Source organism: Corvus hawaiiensis, chromosome Z, assembly GCF_020740725.1.
Source record: "Corvus hawaiiensis isolate bCorHaw1 chromosome Z, bCorHaw1.pri.cur, whole genome shotgun sequence".
In the NCBI taxonomy this organism is placed as follows: domain Eukaryota; kingdom Metazoa; phylum Chordata; class Aves; order Passeriformes; family Corvidae; genus Corvus; species Corvus hawaiiensis.
Window position 1 is genome coordinate 59,947,437 of NC_063255.1, and position 14,337 is coordinate 59,961,773.

Consider the following 14,337-nt stretch of genomic DNA (forward strand, 5'->3'; position numbering starts at 1 on the left):
AAGAAGAAGACCTCTGTTCCTAGAGATGAAGATGCTCCCAGAGATAAGTGAAGAGAACCTTTTGCTTCTGAACAGCTCATCCTTAAAATGGTACCCCAGTAGCTCAAGACTGGACCCTCAAAAGCAGTTGTGGGGAAAGCTGTAAGTCGAGGGAAGGAGCTCTCACATGCGAGCAGAGAACCATCCTGGGTAGCTGTCTTGCTGTGACATTGAAGCCATGAGAGAACTTCTTGTGGAGATGTCTCCATAGCATGAGCAAGAGAGACTCCTCTCCCCAAGTGAACTGAAAAAAGAAATTATTATAGAGATGGTAAACTGAAAATCTCAAGGGTTGTCTTTTTACATTGTCAGTGGGAGAAGGTAGAAAGGTGGGGGGAAGAGAAGTATTCTGAAGATTTAGTCTGACTTTTTTTTCCTTTCTTTTAGGTCTATTAATAAACTTTTTTATATTCTTTTAAGTTTTGTGCCTACTTTGCTTTCTCCTAATTCTTATCTCACAGAAGGTAAATAAGTAAGTAATGGATGTTTTGAACCAAACCACTGCACTTAATTGGTGTTTGTGCCTGGTTATGAACTGAACCCGCTATAGTTGGAAATTCTGGAGCCAGTATTGCCAAATACAAGATACGTAAAGGAATTGCCTGAAAAAACTATGCAAGGTTTTATTTTGAAGGAAAATTGTTCAGGTGCACATTTGCAAAGCAGAACCTAAGCTAAAAATAACTTCTAAAGAAATACTCCTTATCTTGGAAAGTTAAACCCAGTGATTCGAAAATAAGGGTTGCAACCCAGCTAAAGCTCCAGCCTTTCATCAGGGTGATCCAGGAACATCTCATGGCAGCAGAGCAGGATGCTACTGTCTCACTGCTCTTAGCATACACAGGGGCAGATCAGACACAGAAAGGGACCGTCACAATGTGCATACAGTATGCAACCAAACCAAAACAAATGCTTAACTGTAGTCCAATTAGCCTTTAACAGTATCTCTTTGTTTCTTTTTTTTTTCTTTTTGTGTCATATAGCAGAGCTATGGCCTGCAACTTGACTAGCACAAATCAAACTTCCCATTCCTCACATAGGTGTGGGGTCGCCTAAGTTCCTTAGAGGAAAACCGGACTGCTAATCTGCTAGCAAATCTATTTATTAGCTACACAAGTTGCTGTCAGCTAGGGAAGGTGAAGGCTAGACTGATGGGACTTTTAAGGAACCCAAACAATACAATCAGAACAAATTTCAGAGGAATCACAGAATATTCTGAGTTGGAATGGGCTCACAGGGATTATCAAAGACCAACTCCTAAAGAACTGAGAGAAATCTTACTGCATAGGAGACTAAAACTCAGATAGAAGCAGTTTCTTTCATTATGAACTGTGGTCTATTGAAGTAAAGATAAGCTAAATATGAGCTAACATATTCCTTTTTTAAAGTTAAACTTTTAAAACACAGCATGTATTGAAAAGCTCCTGAATATGTCCCTATCAGGCATGAGAAAGCTTGGCCCGGTGTACGTTTGATTTCATTTTCCATCTTTACTAGTAAAACTGACATTTCTCCATGTAACTTGAGAGCGTTTACTATTCTTGGCACTCAATAAAACTTTCCATATGAAAGCCTCTATTTCAATTTTCACCAGTGAAAACACACTTTCACTTTGTTGAGACAGAAGTTGAAGTTTCTTACTTTATTGTATTGAAAACTATATTTGCCACATATAAAAAAAACAGCAAGAGCCTTTGGAACTGCCAAAACACTGGTAGTGGCTATGCAAAACTGCTTCTCTAAGACACACAACAGAATTAAAATGCTGTGAGGGCACAAGTGAACAGAAACATACAGAATCATAGAATCACATATCTTCTACTAACTTGTCTTCAATTCTTAACAGCTTAATCCTCCAGCCTGACAGACTAGCCAATGTGAACCAGCTGGTTATCAAAGTACTACTGAGAACACAAGATGTCTTGATTCTGCCAGGGAGGTTGTAAAGACCAGCTCCGAAGTTTCACTGACTTGGTGGTGGCTGTGACTGCAATCCCTTCTAGACAGTTTTAGCATCAGGCTATGCTGTAATCTCTCTACTTTTCAAGCACTGACAAAGGTTTGTGTGTGGTTCTGTGGTCCTGTGGTATGAAAGTAGTTTAGATAGCTACAATATTCTCACAATCGCTTTACCAAATTATTTGCTGTAATATGGAAGTGATTATCATACGTGATGATTTGTATCATATCAAAGCTATACTTCACTTACCACATTGCTGCATGTCCTGTACCGGATGTTTCGCCCTTCACAGGTCCTGTGTCCAAAAATTAAAAACAAACCCAAAAACATTAATAGCTGAATATAGAAAGCCAACACATAATGTTTACTTTCCCATATCTAATCCCCTACTCCCCCACCAACTCTCTTCCCCAAAGTAAAGGATTATCTGTCCCTACTGAGGTATGCTACAACTCCTTAGTTTCCTACCTTTCTTTTAAAATTATTTTCTAGAAGGTAGCATCAGTTTGTAAATGAGATTAGAAGTGAGAATACAGAATTTAGCTGAAAAACAGCATCAGAATTACATTAATAATGTCTCATGTCTCCAAGCAATTCATAATGATTTCACAAGGGCATAGCTCTGTGTCTTCCTGGGCACACAGTCTAGCACTGACACAGTCTGAGCAGGCAGGCTTTGTCTTCTTCTTGGGAAAAACTGGGCGCTGGGATGGAGGAACAATGCCTGCAGCAGCATGAACTCATACAATAGTTTGGGTTGGAAGGGACCATCTACTTCCAATCCCTCTGCCATTGACAGGGACAGCTTCCACTAGACCAGCTTGCTCAGAACCCCATTCAAACTGGCCTTGAACACTTCTGGGGATGGGGCATCCAAAGCTTCTCCTGACCACTTGTTTCAGTGCCTCACCACTCTCACAGTAAAAAATTTCTTCATAATATTTAACTTAAACCTACTCTCTTTCAGTTTAGATTTACTGTCTTTCAGGCTAGCATGACATGCCTTTTTCCCAATTTCATATGAGGGGAGAAGGAGAGCATAAAAGCTTCCCCTCAATTCGCTGCTGCAGAACAGCATTCAAAGAGCAGCCCAGTGAGGTCAAGGAAAGCATGTACTATGATGTGTGCTCTTCATGGCTCTCCTTCTTTTTTCCCACAGCAGACCCATATCAGCCCTGATGCTGGCAGGGCTCACAAAATAAAGGTCAACAGCCAGATAACTTTTTTGCACTCAGCAGCATGTATTCTGAGTATTTGACCTTAGGTGAAGTTTCACGTATTTTATGAGTTCAGACAGTATACTCTGAGGAGGTCCTCAGTGCAGATCAGAATGCAGGCTTTTTGGATTTTAAAATGTATCCTTCAAGAGAATAGAATTCCTAAAATTTTTAATTTCTTAATTTCACAACTTTCCCTCCCTCCACCCCGTTCTTTTTTTTTTGGCCAGGACTTAACAAGCCCACATTCTTTCAGGAATAAGTGCCTGCCAAGCCTGATTTTTAAAATCCAAAGCATTCTGAACTATCCAAGGGAAAGGACAACAGCATCTGCATTGATTTTTTTTCCTTTTTTTTTTTTTTTTTAAAGCAGAGAAACTTTTCCCCTTCTGAGTTAACTCTAAAATAAAGAGAACAAGTTTCCTTGAAATTATTGAAGTCATCCTCTCTGTTCATTATCCACAGGACGTAATTGTGAAATTCATCCAATAGTCATTTACGTACCACAATTGTCTAAATGATCGCAAGAGGAGACAAACAAGTAAATAAACCTCATTTCATTTTCAGAGTCAATCTAAGTGGAAAGATAACACATTCTGTTGTGTAGCATTTGGCATATAAAAATGCTATGAAAAGCATAATAGAAATATCACTAATCACTATCACTATCACCAATTAATTTATTTTGTAGTATTATGTACTTAATTCCACTAAATTTTTATCTTTAAAGGCTTGCAAGAAATGAAGAATGTGCGCAGAGTATCTAGCAGTAGAAAAAAATTGGGTTTGGAAGTATATTAATAAAAATTACATTCATAATAGACTATGAACTAAAAAACTTAAGTAAAAAACCCAGTAACAACAGCAAAACACTCAAGCGACACCCACACCCACTATTCCAGTCATTCCTAAGCAATACAGGCAAGCTTGAAAAAATTGTGTTCATATTGCATTCAATAAAGGTACTTTGCTAATGATAGAGAGCAAATAAAGAAGTATTTTACACAGAATGTAGGCAGTCCTAGTGAAGGCCTTATTTACTACACTGAATAGCTTGTTCGTCAAGCTTGCTACCTGCCCCATGTGTCTCTCAGAAATGCCACACAACCCATCAGATATTACTTTCCTTCACACAGACTTGATATTAGCACAATTTCCATGACTGTAATTGAAACATACGACAAAACAACTATTCCATTTTTTTCTTCCATTTTTCCTCCTTTGGCTAATGGCCAGGGATGTTCAGATACAATGTGCAATTCTGGATGCAGCTAGTGCTCTTATGATTCATGAACACTAGGAAACACTCTCAGAAAATCCCCCTTGTTTACTCAGCAAGACCATACTTTGGAGTTTGGTTGTTTAAACTCATTAGTTTCCCAGTCATCACCCATCAACCAGAAAGCAAGTAAACAGATTTTAGCCTTAGATGATATATTTTCACAATAGATTTGCATAGTAGTTTTTGTTTCAGATCTACCCTACTTCAGGACAGTATTCCAGATTCTCTTAAGCACAAGTAACTACTTTTGGAGTCAAACTCATGGGATTTGCATGCATATCTCAGCATGGACGCTTTGCAGAATTCCACAGCACTGAGCCTTTAACATTCAAGGAAGGACCACAGCAGATTAGTGAGCCATGTTGTGAGATATAGTCATCATTTTTCCTCTGATCTCTGCAGGATATAAATGACAACTCCTATCAACAAGGAGTACACACAGCCAGTAGGAAAACTCAGAAGTCAACCAAAATGCCAAGTTCATCTTGAAGAGCACAGAAAGAGTGGGAGAAGTAAGCAGTACTTCTAGCCTTCTCTGTTACCTACACTGCAGGAGATTTTTCAGTGGAAAAAGGTAGCTGAGGGTTTGGGTTAACAGGGAATTATTATCATGTCAATATGAAAGAAAAGCAAGCTGTTGGGAATCATGTTTCATTCCTTAAACTTAGTCACTTGTTTCCAGTAAAGTTTTGGAAAGAGGTTAACAACTTTTAATATATTAAAATATTCACTTCTCTTAATGTAAACAACCCAAACCCCTGGTATTTATTCCTCCAGGCTCCAGTTTGTAGATGGACTTAGTTCAAGTCCCCCCCTCAAAGGTCTCAAGTAGATGTGTATTTGTGCTCAGCTAGAGTTAGAAGCCTCACAGAAATCCATGCCAGAAAGAATAGCAACCCCCTGCCAAAGCTGCCTTTATCTGTAATTACCAAAGACTATGAAAGAGATTTGCTGAGGAGGACCTCATCAACTCCTGCCACTCTCAGCAGTCATCAGTGTTTGAAATGCTTTCCTTAAGAAACAAGTCTCCTTATAAACAAGCAACTGTGAGCCATGGGTGGGTTATTTTTGTGCATGTGAATTTTGATGCAGTTGTTCACTACAGGGTTTTGGAAGTTGATAAAATGTTGAATAATCTCCCCTACTTTATTTTCACACCCCTTGATAGCCACTTCTCTGGGACAGATTCTGGTTTCTGCACTGTACTTGTGAGATAAGTATGCTGTGGGTCTGTCATTTCCCATGAGATCTTTAGGCAGGCTGTGGCATGAAGCCAGGCTACACACACAGGGATAACAGCATCTTTCATCTGTCTTCCTTCAGCCTGTTGCTCTCACCTCTTTCCAAAATGTGGCACAGTGTTATGACCCCCCGTCATCCTCAATACAATTTCTGTGTTTGTCCTTCTCTGAGGAAAAGTGAGTCTCTTTTACTCTTCAGCACACCCCTTTTCCTGTAAAGGAAGTGAGAAGGAAGGGCCTGAACACCACACTTTTGTGAACAAGAAAGATGAATCAGGACTGCACTGATTTTAAGAAGTTCACCTTTTGAAACTATTTGGCTGGGTCTGCTAAACTCATGTCTAAATAATTCAATTGACAATAAGTTGCAAAGATTTTTAAAGATTTTTCCATATCCTTTTGTTAACAATCACCTTGCCTGCCACCATGGGTTGTTGAGACACACTGGTATATTTTGCCATGCATCTGTAAAATCTTTCATTCTCTGTGTTTAGAAGATGGTCTCCTACAAGCTCCTGAATGTTGTTGAAATGTGAAATACCAGAAGAGTTACATGAGTAGTTAACTTTGAGACAAGAAAATTGGGCATGGACGTACAAGCCAAATTTCCCTGGCAAATTTAGTTACAGATCATACAAATATTCTTTCTTCTGCAGTTGAAAAATAAACAACCAGGAGGCAAAATACCAACTTCAGTCACTACATGCAGAAAACCAGCAAGGCAAATAAAAACATGTGTACTGATCTGGGGCCATGAAAGGCCAATTTTTTCCTAAATAATGTTTTTCATAAATAATGTTTTTCACAACCCTGGTATTAGGCAATCAATAATTCTGACATAAGTGATGTTATTATACTTATCATCAATGGCCCCATGTGCACCTCATGAGGCTCAGCAAGGCCAAGCACAAGATCCTGCATGGCAGCAATCTCCAGTATAAATACAGACTGAGTGATTAATTGACCAAGAGCGGAGAAGGGCTTGGGGATATTGCTGGATGAAAAATTAAATATGATCTGACAATGTGCACTTGCAGTCCAGAAAGCCAATTTTATCCTGGGCTGCATGAAGGGAAGCGTGTTCCCCAGGTCAAGGAAGATGATTCTCTCCCTCTACTATGCATCCATGAGACCCCGTGTGGAGTGTTGTGCTCAGGTCTGGGTGCCCAGCAAGAGACACAACCTGAGCTGTTAGAGCAGATCCAGGTCACAAAACTAATTAGTGGGGTGAAACACCTCTCCTATGAAGAAAGACTCGGAAAGTGAGGGTTGCAGATGGGTTCAAAGGGAAAGTTCTGTTTAACTAACTTAATTTCCTTATTAAGGTGAGTCATCTCGTTGACTAGCAGATGTATTTTTATTAGAATTTAGCAAAGCTTTTGATACAGTTTGCACAGTATCCTTCTGGTAAATTTTTATTTCCAAGTTTTTCTTTGCCTCATTCCAAGTCACTGATTGTTGTTTTCTAAGTAACAGCTGGCATTAAATAACACTGCCTAAACTCAGAAAAATATGACTGGCTAGTCCACTTAAAATAACAAGGATCCAATTTAAGAAAAAAAAGAGGAAAATACAGAAAAAAAGTCAGAGTGCTTTCAGAACACTATTTTCAGCATTTAGTCTCACATATTTTTTTGTGACTACAGTATTTTTTATTTTCTTAGGAATATTTTAAGAAGTTTCTTTAGATTTGCACACATAACTTGTATTGCAGATATACAGAAAGCAATTACAGTTGAGAATGTTTTTCACTATCCTAGAAAGGCAGAAAAGCAAAATTTAAAAAAACCCCTGCCTTTCAGCAAAACAAGGATGAGGGGTCTCTTCACAACCCAAGTGGAAAGAAATACAATATAAAATCTCACCTGTCCTGTTGTATCACAAATAAACCACATAGAACATATTTCAAGCCCAGAAGTACAAACACCCCAAATCTGAACATGCTAGAAATTGGAGCAGGATCCAGGTTTTGCAGCCTGTCTTTATAAAACAAACGTGCTGAACAGGATTGCAAGTTCTCCGTTCTTTGAGGAAGTTTGAGCCTACATGTTAGCCCACCTCCACTGAAATGCACGCTTTCTCATGTACAATCTAGTTCTTGGTCTTTAGAGAATCTTTAGAGAATCACATCTTAGGTTTCTTACAGGAATTAAGGCTTACAAAAACTCTACATCATGCAAAGGCCTGACTGATTTAATTCTTTTAAATTTAAGTCCCAGAACTGATTTATTGAAAGACTTATGAATGGCTAAGAGCTCTTCCAGTGAACCTGGACATATGAACAGTATATCATCTGAATGAGGGCTTGACAGACATTTTTATTTGGTAGGCTACTTCTCAGCAGAGAGATGGATTTATGGAGACCATATCCATCACTCACCTGTAGGTACAATGCTGAGTACTGTTCATTCTACTATGTATCAGTTTTTCACCCAAAACACCAATATGTAACATCTCTGTGTCAGGTCTAGCAAGGGATTACATAGGAAAACAACACTAGGAAAGCATTTTCTATAATTTTAGATACTTCAGTGAGGCACTGAAGCCAGAAATTAGGAAAGCCATCACAGTGTGTCTAACTGGTTTTCTGAAGACCACGAGCAGTCACTCCACAGATTACAATACTGATTTACATAGTGTGAAATTTTCAGCTTCTTTTAGTGTTGACATGTTGACTCAGATGTAAGATTGTTGCTTGCTGCTTCTGCCATTAGAAAGAGTTAGAGCTCTCTCAAAATTTTGGAAGAGCTTCTCTATCAAATGAAAGTAGAAAATGGTTTCAAAATTCTCATAATTACAGATTTCACTAATTGCAGAGTAAATAGAATAATAACTTCCTTTTTAAAATGCTGCTAGGTGGCACAGCCTTAACTAGAAGCACCTAAAAACTAAAGAAACCAAAAATTTCTTCCAACTATTTGGACTCATACAGTATATCATGGAGGATGTCCTTTACAGAGTAAACCATCTAGAAGTATTAGCTGAAGCAGAAAAAACCCCAGCAATTCAGGTATCCTGAAGGTCTTTGAAGGAAGCAATATACTACACTAGTATACAGATACAGTTTTAAACAAGGTAATGAGAAACATCCTCCTAAATAATTTCATAGCGCAGGTCACCTAAGAATTTCATTACATTGACTGTACTCTTCATGAGTGATGTGGTGGGCTTCATCAGAATGCTATTTACTTTCGGGGATGCATTCAACCACTTTGATAGCATCTGTGCACAAATATTTTGCTCTTTATTCCTTAGACCTTAAACTAGAAAAGGACTTATTCTCAAAGTCATAAAACCCCACAGTATTTAAACTGATCATTTTTGACCCATATAGGAACATTTCATAAAATGGCCTAATCTGGCTTATTTAGTAGTGCCAGGACAGAGCAGGCTGCATTTATATCATTACACAATAATTACAGTAATGTATGTTAGCTTGTATCTGATAAAGAAGAAACTCCCAGCCTACATAACTGCTCCATTGTAATTTTCACTCAGAAAATTTAAAGGACCTTTTATCAGTGCTAGATGTGACAAACTTCAGAATCTCTGGGAATCAAAGCCTCTGAGACAGATGAGTCTGTGACTGAAGCCTGAAAATAAGGGTCACAGCCACATGCTGGGACTACATTCTAGATTTAGTTCTGAAGCAGCAATAGTAGTCAATACTTTGGTATCAAAGCTCTATACAGATAAAACAGTATTTTGCAGTATTTGATGTATCCTGTTTTCAATGCTAGTCAGAAATGTTGTTAATGGTTTCTTATTCTCTTATTTAACTTTAAACTAACATGAATAACATGCATCTATTCAATTGTCTGACAAACAGAAACCATTCGATGTTTCATTTGTGAATCAATAACATGTGTGATCAAAATTAGAAGATATTACTCCTTAATGAAAAAAACCCCCAATTTATCTTAGGCCTTTTCTGTCTTACGAAAAATGCACACATCATAAAATTGACCTAATTTTAGCTAATTTACCTAGTTTACTAAACCTAACCATCAAAGGTATGTCTTGGTTGCTATTTTATCAACCAAGTCAAATGACAGTAAAGCTGAGAGTCATTTATGCAGATCTATAGTTTTCACTCTGCAGAATGCAACGGCAATGGGCCGAACAACCAAAATAGTGAATCACTGCAGCTAATTTAGCAAGCCAAGCTAGAAGAAAGGCTATTTCATATTTGTGGTTCACTTGCATTACCAAAAGACAGTCATCAGCTGAAGGAAGGAAGGGAGGTATTTGAAAAGGAGAAAAAAATATGTTCCAGTAAGTGACACAATATGAAGAGTATGAACAATGATGGCATTAATTCTCTCACATTTGTTCCACCTTTTTTTTAATGTGTGCTTTTGTTTGTTTTGTTTTATTGATGTGTCTTTTTTTGTGTTTTTTTTTTTTTTTTTTTTTTAAATCTCTGACACTTTTACACTGGGGGAAATCTGTCAGGAAAATGTTAATGTTGACTTCTGGTACTACACATAAACCCCTCACTTAATGGTGGAAAACCTCCACCCTGTTCAGAAGTTTACACATTATTTCCCAGAGGTAAGAGTGATAATCTCAAATTTTGGCCCTTTAGCTCAGATTCAGCATCCTTGGGACTCCATAACTAGCTCAGCACTCTGCTATACACTCCAATTCTTTGCTTCATGTTTTTTTCATAAACAGAAGCAACAGTAACATGAAGGGTTTCTAAGCAGTTTAAAAAATAGACTACTTATCCACTAAGAGCAAAAATAATTTGCAAAACTCTAGGACATGCTTATCTTCTGCTACATGCAGCCTTACTTTAAAAGAAAGTGGTGGTGAATTTGGAAGATGATAAGAAAAAGAATCACAATTATCTTCTTGCCAAGCCTAGACACAGCAAAATGGTATCATTATTACTGTAGTAACTCATAAATATGTAAAGTACAATTTCAGAAAGTACAGAATATTTTTAGATCAGGATGGATGAACAAATGAATAGGAGAATTTATAATTTCTTTTACAATTTGAGAATGTATCCCAGTACATGAAACAAATGCACATGAATTTCAGATATCTAATTCAGGTATTTATTATTGCTCTGTTTGAGCTGCTTGAATCAGTATGGACAGTTATTAAAACCTGGACAGAAGGTATTTGAGTTGTTATCAATCGTTATGCTAAATGATAAATGCCAGCAGTGCTGCACAATTGACAGACTGCAACAAATAAGAGTTGGATTCTCAGTAAGAGGGCAAAATCCTTATTGCAGTGCCTCTCTACCTGCTCTGCCTATGTATTTCCATAATCTCTGTATCCTAAGCAGCCAACAGCTAATAAAACTTGGTTCCCTGCAGAAGCTCCACTGTTGGTAGTTTGGCCCTCAAGAAAAATAGGAGTGGTCTGTGGTTCTCCTCTATACAGGTTTTGATGAGTAGTGCTGCATGGCAGTTCATTTAAAAAAAAAAAAAAGATAGGAAAACTGAAGGGCAAAACACTCTAAAATGATAAAATAAAAAACACTTACTTGTCCACCTAATATATAATTCTTCTGGGAGGTTCACTGAGAGAAAACCCAGTAACGTTTAAAGGGTGTCTGTCCTTTTTGTAAGTAACAACAGTATCAAAAATTATAAAGAGTTAATGTGAAAAAGAAAAGCGTCATCCTTTGAGTCTTAGCACTCTAATTAGCAAAACTCTATTTTCCTGGGGCTTATTCTGCCCTTGCAGTGACCCAGTGCTTGCTGTCAGCATGGGATTCCAGGACATACAACTGACTTGGGCTGACAACCCATCTGCTTGTGTGACTAGCATATGTATTTATATCACTATCATAATGTCCTTAGCATAATCAGAACCAGTTGTTCTAATGAAAAGTACTGTTAAACAGCCACTACCCTGAAATTTTTGCCATTTAAAACACAAGAATACAGAATTTTTCACTAACACTTTCCATTCTTTCATCACAGCTGTGAAGGCCTAACACAAAACATGTTCCCAAAACAAACAACACAAGCACTAACATAAGTTTGGCAAACAAAAGCTGGAAAGAAAGCTGGTTTCCTTTATTTAGCTATATATATTAGTGGTGTTTAGGAATGGGCAATTAGTCTTTGAATTTTTTCAAAGCAGATGCACTACGCTCTCTCTATTCATGTGATGCTCTGAAAGTCCCCTCACACAGAACTAAAAGATACAAGGCACAATGAATATTCCTTCCAGGATGAGAAATATTAAGGATTAATTTGTTCCAAAACATGTAAATGTATTGCCAGTTTTCATCTGCCAGAAGAATGTAGTATCTTCCTTCATGCTGCAGTGAAATTACACACAACAAATACATGAGATAAACTGTACTGACGAAGAGATTGTCCGTCGGAGATGGACACTTTGGTCATGCCTTGCCAGCTTCGAAGTACTCATGTGAACAGGCTTATTTGGAAACCTTGGACGAGTTTCTTTACCCTGCTCCCTCTCTGACTTAGCAGCTTAAAATGCTCAGCAGAAATAGATATAATTTAAACCCTTTACTTAAGTAACAATTGCATGTAGACCAGGAAAAAGGAAAAACTATCACACATTTGACAGAGTGCTAATTCCAGGACAAATGTTACTATTTATGATTTATTGCTACTGGCTACCAAAAGCCATGCACCTAATTAACTCCCTGCTTCCTGTCCTGGAAATTGGGGGTTTCTATGTCTGAATGGCTCATAGTTTGTGGCTGGTTTCTTCAGGCAGGAAGCATTGCTTGTGTCCTGAAGGGACAGTAGTAAGGTAGTGTATGAAAAACAATTCCATGTAATTTATGAGGTTATTCCCTTTTCCACTGGTGAAACTTCAGGGCCATCCTGAAGAGCACAAGAATCAAAGAGCGTCCAGAAGAAATGATTTACACTTGCATATTACAGAAGACCATGATGACTACTACCACTAGTACAATTTGGAACGTCAAGATTTACCTTCTAGAACCTACTGAGACAATTCTCATGAGGGAGCAGAGAAAGCTGCTACTGCTCAGATTCCCCAGATCTCTTGATATGCCTGGGTTCATGTTTACATTAAAGCAACATGCTGAAGGTCACTTACGTTTTTAAGTATGGAAAATGATATACTGTGATTAAAATTAAGTTCCTGTCTCTGAAATTTCAGATTTTGAGGTGAATGCAGAACCACAGTTGGCCATGAAATTAACAAGGTCTTAAAATCTGGCCCCACATTTAAAACCAAAATATTTTTTTTAATCCATGGGAATGGATTAGCAAAGTACTGGTTTTCCACTTATTTCATCAGATGTCTTTGCCTCTTTTCTTCCAGCAGACTTTTGCACACAGTCAACTCAATAAATGGGGCTACTAGGAGACTGTTCACAGATAAAGCTAAAATACACAATAACCTATTCTGATGTTATGGTTCAATGCCTTATGGTGTTTCCGGTCTTCACTAAACAACATCACATATTAAAATGCCAGACAGAGGAAATTATTTGGATTGTATGGCCACTGTTTGTTATATTAACATCAGTTTTATAAGCACATGAATAAAAATATGAAAGAAAGTATGCAGGATGGAAAATTGTATTAGATTTTTTATCCTACAATATATAAGGTATCAGAGATGGCAAAAAGCCATGAAGTTTGGGTCTGGAGTTTCCCTTCATATCCTTTACCAGAAATCTCTTAATATTTATCACATATACTATGTTGACTGCTGGTAATTTTTTTTGTAAAGTAGATAGAAAAAGTATTTGCTAGAAATATTTTGCAGGTAAAACTTACATGAAGTAAAGAGTGGATATCCTTTGTAGAATTGTTACTTTTTCTTCTGTAGCTCAGGATCCCACATTTGATTAATGTGATGCTTTTAAAGTCAGTGTGGCTGAGACTGTGGGGTACTAAATGTAGTGAATTATCTGTATCCTGGTATGAGTGCATGACAACTCTTACTGCTTAAATGGTGAAAGTGGAGGGAAGTTTCAATTTCAGGTGCTGGCAGCCTTGCAAGCTGTCCAGACCACTTTTTATATCCATCGGTTCTTGCTATATTTTAGAGAGTGTTGCCTTATCAAGCATGTTGGCTGCCTGCCTGAATTAAAAACAACCACCACCATAATTTTTTGACACTGAGATGAAAATTTCAATGTAGGTCAAGATCTCCACTGGTTACTTCTTATGGTCTGACATACATGAGTAGGTTGAATTTTTCCACCAATGAAGTAAAAAACGTCCAGCCACTTACTTGCTGCTCAGGCAGCGTCTCAGTGAATATGAAGCCCCTCCTCCACAAGTGCGTGAACATTCGCTCCACGAGCCCCAGGCATCCCACAGTGAGTCTCGGTCCTCCTCCGAGCGAGCTGTTCTGGAGCTCTGAGGAGAGGGAGAAGGAAAAAAAATCAGGAAACAACATTTAAGTGTCAAAAATACTGTTGCTAGTTTAACCTTTCTTTTTACTGGATATCATCCTGCTTATTGAAAGCACTGAATAGATTGAATAAATATGTTCCTCTCTGGCATGCCTACTGGTTGACAACCAGTTCCTTCATAGTGAATGGTGTATGAGGTCATTTTCATCTTTTGAATATCCTACTTTGTCTCAGTTTGAGGCTAGTGAAGTCTGCTCTAA

General features: G+C 37.9%; 1 protein-coding gene across 3 annotated transcripts in view; it reads right to left on the bottom strand.

Annotated features, from left to right (window-relative positions):
- The window catches only part of ADAMTSL1 (ADAMTS like 1), a 414,253-nt gene that overhangs the window by 154,874 nt on the left and 245,042 nt on the right, over positions 1-14,337 (bottom strand). For all 3 annotated transcript variants that reach the window (XM_048292487.1, XM_048292486.1, XM_048292488.1), the window contains 2 exons: positions 13,954-14,081; positions 2,249-2,294 (listed from right to left, as the gene is read on the bottom strand). In XM_048292487.1, the coding sequence (XP_048148444.1) occupies positions 2,249-2,294; positions 13,954-14,081 (174 nt within the window). The remainder of the gene's footprint in view (positions 1-2,248; positions 2,295-13,953; positions 14,082-14,337) is intronic.